The 17,673-nt window shown below is 51.0% G+C and overlaps 1 protein-coding gene across 1 annotated transcript in view; it reads right to left on the reverse strand.

Annotated features, from left to right (window-relative positions):
* Window positions 1-8,445, reverse strand: part of LOC132583583 (semaphorin-6A-like) — a 46,803-nt gene extending 38,358 nt beyond the window's left edge. Inside the window, exons 1-4 of the mRNA XM_060255207.1 lie at window positions 8,196-8,445; window positions 7,704-7,829; window positions 7,460-7,549; window positions 453-567 (exon numbers count right to left, since the gene is read on the reverse strand). Coding sequence (XP_060111190.1) covers window positions 453-567; window positions 7,460-7,549; window positions 7,704-7,829; window positions 8,196-8,445 — 581 coding nt within the window. The remainder of the gene's footprint in view (window positions 1-452; window positions 568-7,459; window positions 7,550-7,703; window positions 7,830-8,195) is intronic.
* Window positions 8,446-17,673: the final 9,228 nt, after the last annotated feature.

Genomic DNA, 17,673 nt, shown 5'->3' on the forward strand with positions numbered 1-17,673 from the left:
GTGTTAGATAAAGTGAAAAACCTGGCTGGATCTAACCCAGTGATTCAATTTGAAAGCGTACATAACTGCAGGGGAAATTGTCTCTCTTACGTGACACTCACTTTGTTTGCTACAAGCAAAAAAGAAGAAGATGATGATATTGGATTTATACTCCTCCCTTCACTCTGAATCTCAGTCTTGGAGTGGCTCACAATCTCCTATATCTTCCTCCCCCACAACAGACACTCTGTGATGTGGGTGGGGCTGAGAGAGCTCTCACAGAAGCTGCCCTTTCAAGGACAACTCTGAGAGAGCTATGGCTGACCCAAGGGCATTCCAGCAGTTGCAAGTGGACAAGTAGGGAATCAAACCTGGTTCTTCCAGATAAGAGTCTGCACACTTAACCACTACATGAAACCTGGGTTAGAATCAAAAATAAGAGGAGAGAAAGAGAGTAAAGGAAGACAGCATACCTAGCGGCGATGTAAAGCATTCTGTTCACAATCAAGGTTTGCTGGAGATCCATTATGGTCTCTGGTCGAGCAAAGGTTTTTGAAAGGCCCGTAAATGCCAGATAATGTTCTTCATCTATGAAAAGGGAACAGTGGATTGAGGCTCAATTCAGGCTTCATGAGCAAATTTGTTTGTTGATGAACACCAACGTAGTTAAGGACAGGCCTCAGATTCAGTGGGACCTGACAGGAGCACAGATCCTGAACCTTTCTGACAGTTCCACCTCCTCCTTCTCACCTTGTCCATTGAATAGTAGGTGCAGCTGCATAACAATGAGCTCCACCACCTGGATGAGCTCTACCACCTTTTTTCCCTACAAAATGACCTCTGGTTAAGGACCATGTGCCCTACTCTCCTCTCCTTGCAAAGCATTTCAGTGTTGAAGATGCAAACTTAGGTCCAACCAAATTTCCTGCTTGTGAGGAGAATAGGTCCTCTTTGATCACCCAAACATGCTATGCTGGACTTGTGGGACCTGCTTAGACAAAAACCATGTGAGGCAGGACCTATAATAAGGAAGAGAACTGGATGAGATTGTAAAGAAGCTCATTGGATCCAACCTGGAGTTCTTCAGCGAATTCCAATTATTTTTAAAGTGAAGACTACAACAGAGAATGCACACAAATGGGCAGTTGTTGACTTTGCTCATTAGCAGGGTGTCACCTGCAGAAATCTCTGCTGCAATGAGCAAAGCATAGAGACAGTCATGCAGATAAGAGGGACCAAGGCCATGAAGAGCTTTCTATTTGTATTGAATCCAATCCTTAATTTTTTTGACTGAGGAAATGTAATGCATAGCGGCTACTGGGGTTCTTCAGTGGTTCTTCCTTCCTGCTCAATGTTTTATTGTTGCTTTTTAAACTTTTATACACATTTAGTTTTGGTTTTAATTGTTTCACTTAAGTATTTTTGTTGCTATTCATGATTTGTTAAGATTTGATTATGTGCTGTATATTTTATTTTGTTAGCTGTCTTGGTGGCCCTTATGAGGGCAGATAGGTGGGGTATAAATATTGTACAATTAAAAAAAATAACATGAAAACATTGCAGCTATTTGTTTGTGCATGTGTGTTTCTAGCTTAGAGTATCATTGGAACTATTGCTCTGTGTGTGCACATGCTCACACATGAGCATGTGTGAGAGGGGATGAATCATTGGGTAATTTCCCTACTATTAATACTCACAGTCATTAATATTGAGTGGAGTCAAATCTTCTGGGAAAGTAGCCCCAGCAAAATTCCATAGTGTGAAATAGAGCAACAAGATTCCTGGCCTCATAGTCATTCAGCCACGAGCTTTAATATCTTCACTCAACCCTGTGAAACATAAAAGGAAGCATTGTATCAACTGATATTTAGCCACTGCAAAGAAAGAAGACTTGAATAACTAACAAGGAACAGTCCTTCAGCTTTCCAGTATTATAAGAAATTTATTCACTTAAAAGCAGGAAACACAACTCAGCAACACAACTGGCATGTGCTGGCACACCAACATCTTGGCTCTGAGCAGATTTCAAGATGTCACCAACTGCCAGTAAATAGGAAAGAGCTATAGACACTTACTGCTCAGGATCTGACCTGGACTATCAGAACCGGGGGTGGGGGGTGGTCCATGCACAGGGAATGGCTGGATTCAACTCACAGATTCTGTACTGATTTAAGTTAGCATGGTATATTTCTTCTGGAAACTGTATCCATCTTGTCCAACATAAAGACCTTAGTAATCCTAGGTTTCAACTTGTCTGGTTTATGGAATTTAGAAGTCACAAAGCAATACTGAACACTCAAGGACAAACTGTACAGTTGAAACTCAGTTCTGAAATCCAACAACAATGATAGCTGGCTAGACCTTTCGGAAACAGTACCCACCCTAGCCAGGAACAAATGTCTCTTGGACAGTATTGTTGACTCCTGTAGTTGTATGCTGAGTGTTAGTCTTCAAGCAACTAGAAAGATCTAATGTGATTCTTTGAATATTTATACCACATTAACCAGAAGAATTAATTTTTCTCCCCATGGCTAACCAAGCATAATCTGAACTAAGGGTTTCACTAGTTACTGGAATGTTTTAGGTGGGAAGGCACATTGGGCATGCTGACCCTCTTCTTATCTTAATTCCCTGTTTCCCACTTGAAATACACAAGGTACGGAAGGAGGCCTGATGGTTGTTCCAGATTAAAGACATTTGCAGGCTTTCATGGCTCTAAGGCTAATAAGCTTGCTGGGAGTTTGTCCAACTGTGATTCTAAAAATACTGTAAATCTAACCAGCCTGATATAATAATAGAATACTATTTAGCATCTTCTTCTCAGGACCAAAATAGATGAGATGATCAAAGTAACAAATCTTTCTTTAATCCTCAGAAATAGTGGGGGATTCTGAGTTCAATTTAAAATACCAAGGAGGAGGGGAATGAAAAGTTAGATTTCCCCATTCCTTCCCATGGACCCCAATCCACTTTTTGGGTGACCAAAGCAGACCTCTTCTCCCTTGTTAGCAGGCAGGAGAAAATGATGCAATCAGACTCATTATAAGTATCATATCATAATCCCACATAAAGAAACAAATCATTAGTATCTACAATGAAATGAGTGCCCTGAAACCTTTCATAACAATAACATATTGAAACAAGATAAGAGGTATTTGTCCATACCTACTTTTATTTCATTTGGAAGATGTTCTTGTTCTTGACAATCTCAAGAGCAACTCTAAAGTGTCAGGGGTGTTGAACAGTTAGTACAGTTCATAGGGCAAGTTTGATTCCTCCACTGTATCTGTGTCTCCTCTTGTTCTACTTGGGTAACATACCAGTCTTTCACACTTTCAAAGTGCATGCTTACATAAAATCCTGAAGCAGCTGATAAAATCCTGGCGGCCTGCTTTTGAAGACAGTAGATGATGCCATCTTAGGTATCAGAATACATGAAAAAGCATTTTTTTTAAGTAAGTCATTGGTCCATACAACCTAGTATTTCTACAGTAGGTTGAACCCAGCTAACTGGGGGTTTTTTTGTGAAATTTTGCCCAGCTTCCCTCATTATATTGCCCATCCCACATGACTTTCGTCCATGCAGGTCCCATGAACCCCAGCGCAGCCTGCTGGGCTGGTCAAAAGGGGACCCTCTTCAGAAACAGAACAGGTGGATGTATCCATCTAAGTGACCAGAAGCTGGTCTTCAGTTTCTCAGGAAGAAGACTTCCCCATGTCTTTCACACTTGAGATCTTTCACTGGAGATCCTGAGGACATTCTTCAAACACAATGTGCTCTACCATTCTGTTGTGTCCTAGGTTCAAATGGAGAACTGTTACTTTTGGAGGGAACTGTTACTTTTGGAGGGAAGCTGAACAAGCCAAGCTTGTACTCCACACCAGGGTTCCAGAGAAGGCCTAAGCATGCCCAATCAGGGGAAGGATTGAAACATAAGTAGCCAATCAACATCTAGGCTCATACTGTACCCTGATAGGCCCTTAGGCCTCTGTAAATAGCCAATCCATGTACATAGTTAAGGTCCAATCAGAAGGGGGCAAGAATTGTATAAAGGAGCAGGAGGTGTGAATAGAGTTCAGTTTGTGTTGGTGTTCCTGAAGTAAAGCTTGCTGAAATCACTCTCCGACTCTGGTCTCTTACTGCGCCGACCCCAGTACTTTACACATTCTGCTGTGACCTCATCCCAAATGCAGCACTTCCGAAAACAGGCAGTACTGTCATCCCATGTGGACAGAAGATTAATGTGATCTATAACATGGAAGCAGTCACATCAACCTGGAATATGTATAAATGAACTTTCATCAGCCCTGCTTCTTACCGGGAGACATGAGAGATGAAACTCAGGGACTCAGACACACAGGGCTGTTTTGTAGAAAAGGCCCAGCAGGGACTGTTTTGCATATTAGACCACACCCCCTGAAGTTAGCATTGTTTTGCACAAGGCTTTCTTTGGTTGAAAAAGCCCAGCAGGGATGCATTTGCATATCAAACCATAAACCCTGATTCCAAGCCAGCCGGAACTGCATTCCTGCTAAAAAAAAAAAAAGTCTTGCAGATACATATACCATGAGCTGCAGGTCCTTGTTTTTTTTTGCCCCCCCAGTCGGAATGAAGAGGCAGACACAATTGTTGGGATTTAAACCGGGCCGCTTTATTAGAATTAACAAATATAACTGGCAGGGAGGGGAAAACCCGACCAGACAAGCCCTGGGGTCAACACCTGGACCCCGCCTTGTCCAAAGGGCGAGCCACCCTGCCCCCAGCACAAACCCGCCGTAATCGGGTTGTAACTGAGCGGCCAGGCCTGGAGCCATCACCAACCGGGCTGGCATCAATCCCCATGGAAAGATCCAACCAGGTGAGGCTCCCTGTGATCTGCATCACCGTACTGAGCCGTTTAGCCCATCTACGGTTCCTGCAGACCACCGCACCAACGGTGCTAGGCCATAGGTGCTCCCCTGGAAAACCCAATGGCCAAACCTCATCCAGCCTGCGACCGAACTAATACTCAACAAAACCTAACCTACTAGGCAGTACAAGGTAGGCGAAAAACACCCCCACATAGGCCAATTGTGCGGGAGTGAAAAAATTCCTACCTGGCCCCAAAAGGCGACCAGATATACCTGTACTGCCAATGGGAAGGGTGGGCGGGCAGAGAGCCGAAACAAAACTGTGTGCTAAGGCGGGAGCCGGGGCTTATATAGCCCCAACTCCGCGCCTTGCAGAAACACCCGTATGTCGGGTGATCTTGCTGCCCCTCCCTCCTTCCGGGGTGCAAAGACGGCCCCCAGCCTATAGCCTGCAAGCTGGCTCAGCTGGGAAGGGGCCGGACCTTGCCCCCCCAGTCGGAATGAAGAGGCAGACACAATTGTTGGGATTTAAACCGGGCCGCTTTATTAGAATTAACAAATATAACTGGCAGGGAGGGGAAAACCCGACCAGACAAGCCCTGGGGTCAACACCTGGACCCCGCCTTGTCCAAAGGGCGAGCCACCCTGCCCCCAGCACAAACTCGCCGTAATCGGGTTGTAACTGAGCGGCCAGGCCTGGAGCCATCACCAACCGGGCTGGCATCAATCCCCATGGAAAGATCCAACCAGGTGAGGCTCCCTGTGATCTGCATCACCGTACTGAGCCGTTTAGCCCATCTACGGTTCCTGCAGACCACCGCACCAATGGTGCTAGGCCATAGGTGCTCCCCTGGAAAACCCAATGGCCAAACCTCATCCAGCCACCGCCAATGCCAAGCCTCTGCTTAGGCATTAGCGCCCCAACGGGTGGCCCAGAGCCAACCGCACCCCCTGCCGACTTTCGCTAAAAAAAAGGCCCGGTTGCCCAATTGGATAAATGAACACCATCCGGCCGATACAGGTCACTTTGATTGACCCGTATGGCCGGATGAGGGAGGGAAATTCCTAGTCCCTCCTCCATGGCCTTCTGAGTGGCCCCACTGGCCTTCCGTCTGGCCCGTTCGATTCCACCCGGCGAAATGGCGTACCTCCACACTCTGTGAGGCCAAGTTACCGACCACACCAATATAACCCCAGGCCACCTGCGACAAATTTCGCAAAGGCAGCCAACGCCTGCTGGGAAAGAGCCTTCCCACGCAGTGACCCCAAGTCGTTCCCTCCTAAATGAACGACGAGAATGTGTGGAGGCAACGCCCTACGCTCCCTAAACAGAAGTGGCATGATCCCGGGCCAGCGCAGCCCCCGACGACCCAGCCATTCCACAGTAGCCCATGCCCTTAGACAGAGCTGGGTGCCCACAGGGGACCGACTGGCGAAATGGGCAAACCCAAAAACCATACTGTGACCGCAGATGAGAACTCGCCTTCTCTCACCCCGAGCCACAGCACCTGAAAAACAAACCACAGTCAGCAACATGCACAAAATATTAACCAACCCCCCCCCCCACCCGCCTGCTAGGTGCCAGGGGGCGCACATAAACTCGTAAGCCGCCGACCACCATCAGCCAGTATGCTGGATGGCAGAGGGCGCGTAGCCCATAGCAGCAGCTGTGGAGGCCGCCCCGATCCGGAGGAATGCGTCCCAAATTTGACGCCAGCAAGACCCAATCGAACCAGAGCCTAGCTTGAGACCGACCAAAACTGATATTTGGCAAGAGGGGAGCCATAATCACACCCAAGAACAGGACCGTGCACCCTGCCCCTGAGCAGGTTGTAGCGACAAAGAGCCCCGACCGGACAGAATTCCTGCAGAGCACACATGCCAATCGTGATGACGGCTCCCCCCCGCCTCCGACCAATCCTGGACCGGTGAATCGTCAGAACCAGCTGACCATTGGTAATTTTAACAACTCCGGATTGGAGCGCCCTCCCAGAAGTGTCAGCCCGTGGCTGCACTACCAGCTCGCCCCTGCGCAGGGCCCCAAAGAAGGCCAACAGCAAGGCAGCGCGGACCCATTCCGCCCAAAATGGAGAAGAGCAGACCTTAGGCCGCCCCCAACAGTCCATGGAGGATCGCATTCCTTAGCTATTACATCCCGGCACCTGTTCAAGACCCAGATCCGAAAACCCCAAAGTAAAACTATCCCCTGAACAGTTAACATCAGCCCTACCCAGGTATGCAGCAATAACCTACTGGGGGCCGGCAGGCGGATGGGGCTGGGCCCCTTTTCCAGGTGGCTGTGAACCGCCGCCTCCGCCTCCGGGGCGCTTACCGCCCGATCCAGGCTTTGATCTACTACAGGCCGACAGTGCGTGGGGCCCACTGCACAGCGGACACTCGTGACGGAACTTACAGGGGTCCCTGGGACAGACCCCCTTGGAAGCGAACTCCCAGCACAACAACCGCGAATGTTCCGGCTGGCCCGCGGAAACGCGGGCACCTGGGGTAATCTGCTGCTGCTGAGATTTCTGCACCAAATGGCCGCTATCGGACCTATCCCTGGAATTCGGTTTTGCTGGAGCCATCAGCTGCAACCACAGTTGCTGATTTATGTGGTCCCATGGCATACCAGGATTGACGGCGGCCCGCATCCGGAAAGCTTCGTCGTACTGCAGCCATGCTGCCCTGGCGAAGTCCGTATAGGCCCTATAGACTATATCTATATATTGAAAAAGGGGGGGCCGCCCTAGCCGGCTGTGCCCTTGCGATGACCCCGGCATAGATCAGGAAGCCAGGCAACCAATTTGCCCAGGCCCTGTCAACTTTCCTCCGCTTTATCTTTTCCTTGTCCCTGTCGTCGAGCTCATCCTTACTTTTCCTCTCGAGCTCCCGAAACAGAAGACCAAAAACATCGACGTACTCCCCACGGAGAATTTTCTCGCGCGTGGCCGCCGTCAAATGATCCCCCAAAGGCAAAGAAGTGTCGCCATAAGGGAGAGCTTGAAAAGGGATGCTTGCATAGGGGTTCGGTGGATAGAACCACCCACCCACTTGAGCAGCTGGCCATGCCCCCTGCAATTGTGCCCCCTGTTGACCACCCCATGGCAAAACGCCCCGTGGGGGCGGTGGGGGAGGGGCTGCAGGAGGCGCCTCAGCGCCCACCTGCTGACCGATAGGGGCAGGAACTGCACTGGACAGCAAACTGGGTGTATGCAAACCCCATGCCCACGGCTGAGAGGGGCCCAACCATTCACTGGCACCCGACCACCCGGGCCCCCATCCCACCCCGCTCGCCCCCAGCAGATGTGGGGTTGGCTGGGCAGGACCCCAAGGCCAACCTTGAATTGGCAGAGTAATGGGCTTACCACCGTCACCCGTAAATATGCCGGAACCTCCAGGGGGTGGTGGCCCCCCGCTTCCAGCCGCCCCGTCCCCCGCTGGCACGCCCGATGGGCCTTCACCTGGATCCTCCTCTTGGTCCGGTGCCAGCGGCCCTTCCGGCTCCGACTGCCCACCCTGTAAAGCAGACAGCCTTGCCAGCAATTCAGTTTCGAAAGTCAGCCGTGCCGACCGGCCGGTAGCACGGCGACGGCCCACCCAAATGGGTGCACCCATGGCCACACGTTCCTGTTCGAGGGCATCTAACTGACTGATAATGGCGAGACGAACCCGCTCACTCTGGCCCTGATCTTCAGCTGGGGCTCCTTGCTGACCCCGCCCCCTGGGCGGGCGAGCGGGCTGCTTGCCCTTAGACTTGCCCTGTCCCTTCTTAGGCGCCATCATCTAATGGTGACCAACAGTGAACAGGCGGAGGCTTACCGTTCACCCAAAGGCCTCTTTAAGCCCCCACCCCCACTCCCCAACTAGGAGGAGATGTATACACCCCTGTCAATGGGTTGTCCAAACCACCAATCTAACACAGGACGGGCACCGCCTTAGAAAATTCCAGCCTCAACGGGTAAGGAAGGGAAGCTGAGAGGGGGGGGGGTTGCTAAAGGCACTACCCCAAGCCCCCAGCCCCCAAAGGAAGAGAAACCCGGGTGGGGAGGGGAGGCGGAGGAGTGTACACCTCCCCACCAGCAAGAGGAACCCGGCTCGCCCACCAAGGTGGGGCAACTCCTGGAGGAGGATCCGCCTAATGCGTGGCCAACAGCCCCCGCTCCTTTAACTAGGGGCCTCTCCAAGCCTCCCAACAATAAAAATGGCAAAGGCCCAGGGAATGTCCCTTCCTGGCCTCCCCCCAGAGCCCTCACGAGCTACTGCGCCCAGCCGCTGCGCTACTCAGCCTCCGCAAGCGCGTCCTGCTGGGCAACGCCTCTCCGCCGAACAGCTGCTCCTCAATGTAAAGGCTGCCGTTCAAAACAGCCGTCGCACGCGCCTCGCCGCGCGAAGCACCAGCGCCAAACAGCTGATCCCCTGGAAGCTCGCTGCGCTACTTAAGAGCCCCCGCAAGCGCTCCTCGAGGCACCAGCCAACCAGGCCCCTCAGGGGAAGGCAACCGTTGCTAATGGCCAGCCGCTTGCGCTACCAAAAACCAGGCGCTTCGCGCTGCCCTAAATCGGGCTAGCTAGAGAAAAGAGGGAATGCCCAACAATTGCCGCCTGGGATCGGCCCCACCCCAGAGGGGCCCTGCAAGGAAGCGTCCACGCCGCCCGGTCAGCACCAGCCTCCCCCCAAGCCTCAATAATACAGCCTGAGTCCTGGAAGACGTCGTAGCCGCCGCAAGCGCGTCTCGCCGCGCGAAGCACAACGCCGCCAAACAGCTGATGTGCTGTAACTCCAGCCGCGCCGCCGTCTCCGCCGCCGCAAGCGCGCCTCGCCGCGCTCAAGCCGCCGCCGCCAAACAGCTGATCCACCGGATGCTCCAGCCTCGCCGCGCGAGCACGCGTCCTCTAGCTGCACAGGCCCCGACCCTGCTGCAGCTCAACGCACGTGGCTCTCAACAGAGAGCCGAAACAAAACTGTGTGCTAAGGCGGGAGCCGGGGCTTATATAGCCCCAACTCCGTGCCTTGCAGAAACACCCGTATGTCGGGTGATCTTGCTGCCCCTCCCTCCTTCCGGGGGTGCAAAGACGGCCCCCAGCCTATAGCCTGCAAGCTGGCTCGGCTGGGAAGGGGCCGGACCTTCTTGCAGTTATTTTCCTAGATTGTATTTAAACTAAATTCAGAATCCAGTACTTCATCTTCATTCTTTCTCAAGATGAACAGTCTGTAATCCAGCATCAAGGGGAGGGCATGGGGGTGGATGTCATTGAAGGGCAAACCCTTATTAATATTTTCACCCAAGTTTGAATAACACACACCGGTTTGCAATAAATTAGTCACAACTTTATTGCTATGGCTGTAAGAAGCCTTGGCACAGCATGGGAAACTGGATCCTGGACACTGAATGGCCTGCCAGCGAGTCTTCTACCCACTCCAGCTCATTGGCTGATGCTGTGGAACCATGGGATGACAGGTTGCTGGATCCCACAAGGAGGATCACCAGCCCTAGATGGTCTCCCCTATAAGCTGAGCTTGAGGATGGCCCCTGGTAGCCAATGTGCAGGGCATGCTCCTTGAATCCCTCACCCCAATGTCCCTTAAACCAGGGGTGTCAAATGCGGCCTGGGGGCTGAATCAGACCCCTGGAGGGCTCCTATCAGGCCCCCAAGCAACTGGCTGTCACATGCTTCCTTCTCCCTCTCTCTTGCTTCCTTCTGCATCTCAGCTTGCTTTGCCAGGCTTGCTCAATCGCATAGGAGCTACAGAGCAAAGCCTCTTTTTTTTCTCCATTGGCTGAGGCTCCTCCCTTGAGGAGGAAGGGGGGAGGAGTGCTAGCTTTGCCAGATTCTCTCAATTGCACAGCAGCACTACTGAGTCAAGCCTCTGTTCCTTCTATTGGCTGAGGCGGCTTCCCCTCTTCTTCCCCTGGGGAAGGAAAGAAGGAGCCAGAGCTTCCTTTGCCCAATTCCCTCGATTGCACAGGAGAGATACAAAGAAAGCACCCTTTAGACCAATAAATGTTAATGTTTTAAGCATGTTTTCAGTTTGTTTGTTTTTAAATCATTAATTGTGTCTGTGTCCTTTATAAAGTTTATATCTCTGCTACCTAATCTTAAATAGGTACACACCTGCCCAGCCTGACATGGCCTGGCCCAACAAGGTCTCATTTATGTCAGATTTGGCTTTCATAACAAATGAGTTTGACACCCCTGCCTTAAACAAATCCCCATGCTCAGGAAAATGAGCACACAGGCTTGCTTTCCTGTGAATGGATCCTCTCCATACTGACACTGCCACAAGAGCTGGGCCTCCCATTGTCTGGCTCCCACTAATGCTCCTACAACTGAAACCAACCCTATAAGCCATCCATAGAATAATGCAGCCAGATATCCATCGGCCAGTGAGTGGTAAACCCTGCCAGGCTGAAACACAGTTGCCAGTCAATGTGAAACATCCAGATGGTGAACTCCACAACTCCCCATGTCCTCCAGTCACAGCCTGTTGCTCATATTCCTTCTCACTACATCAACCCATTCTAGGCAGATGGCCCCATATGAAGAGTCCTAGGCTTTTTAAACAAAATTCATGGTCCAGAACTTCATCTTCATCCTTTCTCATGATGAACAGCTTGTGAGCCTTTCATCTGTATGAATTGTCAAACCAGTAAGACTGAGTCATGGACCCACTGCTTTTCTTTTCATATATGTGTGTGTGTGTGTGTATATATGTGTGTGTGTGTGTGTGTATATATGTGTGTGTGTGTGTCTGTGTTATGTATGTGGACTCAAGGGAGAACTGAATTGGGTGTTCCTGCATGGCTCATTGGTGCCAGACAACCAGAGCTTGGGGACTTGGAAACAATAGGCAGCAGGATCCGAATCCCGACTGCCCTGCTCCAATCACGGCCCCCCCTGCTGGTTTGAATGGACCAATAGAACGGTAGCACAGGAACCCTGAGGTGAATATAAGGTTGGCCCTGTTGGCCCATTCCTCAGTCTTATGCGTATGCCTCACTATGCTGAAATCAATAGAGCTGTTTCACTACCACCTCGCCTCTTCAATGCATTGAATCCACTATATATATAATATATATGTGTGTGTGTGTGTGTGTGTGTGTGTGTGTGTGTGTGTGTGATGGTACTGGAAATTGATTTCAGAAAAATGTTTTTGAAAGAGATGTTTATGTTTTTATATAATTGATATGAGCAAATGATGGTGAATATATACAATGGTGAATTCTTTGAATGAAATAGAACATAGTTTTGGAAGTGATAAGTCATTTTGAAAAAGTCTATTCACACACAGTTTTTCAGTGTAGTCCAATCCACGTGGAGGTTGGCTACTAGAGGTGTGCATTCGGTTCGGCCGAACCAAATCAACCACCGAATCACCCCTGATTCGACTGTATACGGAATCGCATACAGCCGATTCCAATTGTGGTCCATTATGCGGGAGCCGAGTATGGCTCCCCGTATACTTCCGTATAAATATTCGGAAGTATATGGAAGTCAATGGAAAAGGTGGGAAAGGGGCTTCTGCAGCCTCAGGGGAGCTGCTTGCCTCTTTTCCCACCTTTGGTAGCCTTTTCCCACCTCTCCCATAGCCTCCCTGGGATCAGGGAGGGAGGGGGAGAGGAGCCCCAGCAGCCAATCCAAAGCATGCATTTGCAAAATGCATTTGCAAAATGCATTGCAAATGCATGCTTTGCAGGGCTGTTGTGTAGCTGATCCCCCAGCCATCAGAAACATTGTTCTTTTGATCTTTTGCTTACTTGGGTATCCAAGTAAGCACTGTTGTCTGGCCAATCACAGAACAGTGCTATTTTTTGAAAACTGCTCTCTGTAGGGCCAGAGAACCTTTTTAAGGAGTCTGCCTGACTGGACTCCTCCATTGCTGCTGTGTTGGTGTGTGTTGGTGTGAGAGAGAGATTGTGCTGTGCTGGCCCTTGGCCTCAGCTGTTGCTGCTCTCTCCCCGGCCTTACCAGACTTGCCTGAGTAGAGAAGACGTCTAAGGTAAGACAGTCTTGGGGTTCTTGATTTATTTTAGCTGGTAAAAGGACTTTTTAAGACTCAGAGTCCCTTTACTTATCCAGATTTGGGTGGTGGTGGGTACTAGCTTATTTGGGGTTAGGGTTAGGGGGTTCTGCTGGGGAGGGGGCCTGGGGTGGGTGTTTTTTTTGCCACTTTGCCCATATCTTACTTTAGTGAGAGGACTTTTAAAAGTGCAGTGTCCTTTTACGTTTCCTGATTTGGGTGGCTTGGATTTCTTGGGGTTAGGGTGAAGGGTTTTTTTTGGGGGGGGGAAGGGGTTGGGAAAGTTCCTGTATTGTTAAAAGTTAAGGTTTTTTACTGTTTTAAAAGGATTCTGTGTTTGATTTGTTGCTGATGTGTTGTGCTGCTGTTGTTCCTTTTCTCTTCTGGTTCTTTGCAGGGGGGGGTGCTGTTTGGCCTAATTTTCATTGTTTAAAAGGCCATTTTTTTAACAGTTGAGTTTGTGTTGGCCTTCTGTTTGGATCTATTCTCTATTGCTGCAGGTTTTGCATCCTCCCGTCCTTTTCCTGGTTCTGGTTTTGGGGGGGGGGGCGGTATTGTTGTCTGATTTGGCCTGAGGTTCCTTATTGTTGAAAAGGCCACTTTTTTAACAGTTGAGGTTGCTTGGCCTTTTCTTATTGTGCTGGTTTTTTGGGGGGTGGGTGGGTTAAAAGTTAAGTCACATTTTGTTTTTTTTAAATTATTTCTGGTTGGTGTGGGGGTTAGTGAGGGTGTGTGTGGGCTAGGTTTTACCAAGTCCAATTCAAGAAATCTCTGGGGACTTTGGGGGTGGAGCCAGGAGACTTTGGGGGTGGAGCCAGGAGACACTGGGGTGGAGCTAGGAGCAAGGGTGTGACAAGCATCACTGAACCTCAACAGGAGTTTTGGCCATCGCATTTCAAGGGACAGCACACCTTTTAAATGTCTTCCTTCCCTCCTGCCTCCGCGTGCCGCAGCCTAGGCAGACCGAACTTCTTTTTCCTCCTCCTCCGCCTGGCCGGAAGTGAGGTGGCTCTAGGCTTGCCTCCATGGGGTGGGGGAAGCGGGCTGGGCAATTGCCGTGGCAATTGGCGGTGGCATCATTTGGGCCGGCCTGGAGGCTGAGGAGCCATGGAGGAGGCAGCCCCGGTCTCCACCTCAGAGGGCACCTTCTGCCTCCAGCGTATCCTTCCCTTCGCTCAGGCTGAGCCCATCTCGAAGGAGCAGCTACGGTGAAGCGGAGAAGAGGCGGCAGTGCAGCGGCATCACCCGCTCCACCTTTGAGGTGAAATCAGAGAAGGGGAGGGTGGAGGCAGGCCAGGAGCATGGCGAGCCACGAGTCCGGGTCCTAGAAGGACCCAGATTCACGGTTCGCCATGCTCCTGGCCTTCCTCCACCCTCCCCTTCTCTGATTTTACCTCAGAGGCAGAGCGGAGCGGGCGATGCTGCTGCGCTGCTGCCGCCTCTTCTCTGGTTCACCTTAACTGCTCCTCCGAGATGGGGTGGCTCGCCACACTCCTTGGTGCCATTCCCCCCTCCCTCCACTTCTGTTTTTTTGGAGAGCGGGGGAAGAGGCTGTAAATCCTGGGGTCCCCCGCCAGGGCAGGAGGGTTGGGAAGCCTAGTGTGGGCTGTGTGGGCTGGGTCACTTTCATGTTTTTATAGAGTTATTTTGGAGTCTGAGTGTGCTTTCAGTTTGGCTAGGGCCACTAAATAGGCTGCCCCACTAATAAGGGTGTTTTTAGGGATTGTGTTTTTTGAAATTAAAAAAAAAATAATCCAGTTTAGGGCTTTATCTCCTTTCAAAATTCAAGTAGGATAGATAGGGGTGATTTAAAAAGATTTTAGGTTTCTCATAAAAGGCAGCGTGACTAGGCCACATCAGGCTCCCTTTTAAAGAGACTAGGGTTGCAGTGCATCTTGCTTTCAGCCACTGAAAGCTGGTGCATCCTTAGATTTCCATAGGGTAAACTACAACTTTTCTCAAGTTATAGGGGACATCTGATTTCTAGTTTGCAAGGAAATCAGGTTTGTCCCAGGATCTAGTTAGGAGAAATTTAACTAGGAGGATATAACAAGGATTGCCTTCATCTCAAGGTAGTCTTTTAAAAACTGTAGCCAGGTAGAGGCAGGATCACTTAATCTCCTAAACTTTACCAGACTACTACTACCCCAAACCAAAGAGGGACAGGTTAGGGACCAAAAAAACAAACAAACAAGTTTTGGTGGGAGGGTTTTTAAAAAGAAGTCAGGGCACCTGTTGGTTCAGGGTACAGTGTAGTGAGCTAGGTTTGTAAAAAAAACCCACTCTCAGTTCAGGTTGTGTGAGACTGGCCAAGGGTGACATGAGTGACAGGCAGCAGAAGAGGGGCCCTGGGGGCAAGGTCAAGGAGAAGACTAGAGGGGTGGAGGGGAGGGGGAGGACCCAGGTCTCCTCCCCACCTGTGTGTAGGGCTACTCCACAGCCGCCTACCAGCACTGCGACCTCTGGCCAGAATGTGATGAAGAAGAAGGCCCGCCTTGGGCCCTTCATCGAGGCTACTGCTGGGGCGCCCCCAGCAGAGGTGCCATTAGGTGCTGGCACTGAGCAGGGGTCTGCTGCTCGGGCAGTCTCTGCTCCAGCTGATGTCGCTCGGCCTCAGCAGCCGGAGGAGGGGCAGCAAGAGCAGCTCTCCTTGGAGATGAGCTTTGGGGACAGTTTTCTGTCCAAAACGATCACCCCAAGGAGGGTGCAGAGTGTCATGCAGGAGCTGGAGGAGAAGCTGGTTGAGGAGGACCAGCCCCCTTCTTCGGTTCCTTTGGGCACCAGCAGTCCTTCAGGAGATGGCCAGGAGGGGAGGCCACATGTGGTGGAGGGGGAAGAGATGGAGACACACAAGGTGCCTCCATCTTCGCCCACTTCCCCCCGGCAGCCAGCCCCTCCTGCCACCCCGAGACATGATGTGTCTGCCCCGAGCACCTTAAAGGAGGTGGCTCCAGACACCCAAGCTGCCAGTCAATTTGGGCATCCGTTCTCCTCTGAAGTCTGGAAGCATTTCCAACTTATGGAGGATCCATGCTATGCGCAGTGCCAGCTGTGCAGGGCCAGGATCAGTCGTGGGCGGGACTCTGCCCACCTGACTCTGGGGGGGATGCGAAATCACCTGCGGAAGCACCACCCGGGGGTGCTTCTTAAGGGGGAGAAGCAGGCTGGTGCTGGGGTGCCCTAGCGGCCAACACCACCCAGCCAGGAGGTCCATCCCATCGCGACTACCTCCGCTCTCCAGGAGCGTTCCCTGGGAGTACAGGGACGCCAGGCATCTCTGCCTGAGATGTTTGGTGGGGGACACACCTGTGTGCCAAGAGGGGGAATCAGGTATGGCAGGAGGGTGATCACCTGGAACCTTGCCAGGTCGATCGCCCATGGGCTTCCATTTTCAGTGATCGAGAATCCTGGGGTGCTAGGGTTGCTCGAGTACCTGGCGCCCTGGTACAAAGTTCCTGCGAGAACCACCATTAACAGGACCATTGTGCCAGCTGTTTTCAGGGCGACCAGATCTGTGGTGAAGGAACATTTGTCCCGTGCTGCCGGGGGGACTGTTCATTTCACCTCAGATATATGGAGCTACCAACATGCGTTCAAGGGGTATCTCTCCCTGACTGCGCATTGGTGGCAACCCAGAGAGCTGGGGGCAGTGCAGTGTGGGGGTGGGGGGCAGCAGTAGCAGTAGGCAGGGTCAGGGCCTCCAGGCCGGCTATCGCTGGGCCTTGCTGCACGCCGAAGCAGTCGATGCGCCGCACACGGCGGACACTCTCAGAGCTGTCCTTGCACATCAGTTAGAGGGCTGGGTAGGCAGCGGGGACATCGGCATGGGCTTCGTGGTGACTGATGGTGGCTCCAACATCAAGGCAGCAGTCCAGCGTCAGGGCCTAAAACACCTTCCTTGCGTGGCCCACCTTCTCCACCTCATGGTTAAGGACGCATTGGACCAGACGAAAAGCCAGGCTTGTCAGTATCTAGCCGTGACCCATGGTTTGAGATTCAGGGTGTGGGCGTGGTCAGTGTTCTGTCACTTTAAATTTAATGTGATTGATTTCACTCTTCTTTATGAATATAATTCTAGTTTTCTTTATTTTTTTCTAGTGTTGTAATTTTTTTAGCCTGGTTTTCGCGGAGGTTGTTTACCTTCTTCCCTGCTCACCTGGAAGTGCTAAATCACACTGGCTGCCATAGGGGGCTGCTGCAGAACAAGAGCAAATATCAACAGCCAACCCAAATATCAGTAGCCATTATGCATAAACTGTATTCAGTCACCAGAAGGGAACAGAAGTAGTTCAAGTTATTGTTCCTGCAACCCCATTACCTATCATGGCCATTGTTGCCTCTAAGCTGTGTAGTATTGTGAGCAAAACATCTACTTTGTGAACTGCTGGCATTAAAGTTCTGAGTGAACAATTTGGCTACTGCATCAGTTAGTTTGTTCTGGAGCCATTTTTTTTCCTGGCTAAGAAAAAAATATGTGAGCTGGAGGCTAAAAAATTGTGAGCCAGCTCACACTAACTCAACTTAGAGGGAACACTGATCATGGCCACTGTTGTCTTTTCTGAGACATCTCCAACGTTTCTGGTGGAGGTCTTTCACATCACCTGCTACTTGATCCTTTGAACTGAAAATGCCATGGATAGATCAGGGTAGAGTTACCAACCTCCAGGTGGGGCCTGGAGACCTCCCATTTTTACAACTGATCTCCAGATGGCAGAGATTAGCTCTCCTGGAGAAAATGGCTGCTTTGAAGGGTGGACTGTATGGAGTTGTACCATGCCCGTCCCCTCTAAATCCCACCCTCTCCCAGATCCATCCCCATAGTCC

This window comes from Heteronotia binoei, chromosome 15 (genome assembly GCF_032191835.1).
Source record: "Heteronotia binoei isolate CCM8104 ecotype False Entrance Well chromosome 15, APGP_CSIRO_Hbin_v1, whole genome shotgun sequence".
NCBI lineage: Eukaryota > Metazoa > Chordata > Lepidosauria > Squamata > Gekkonidae > Heteronotia > Heteronotia binoei.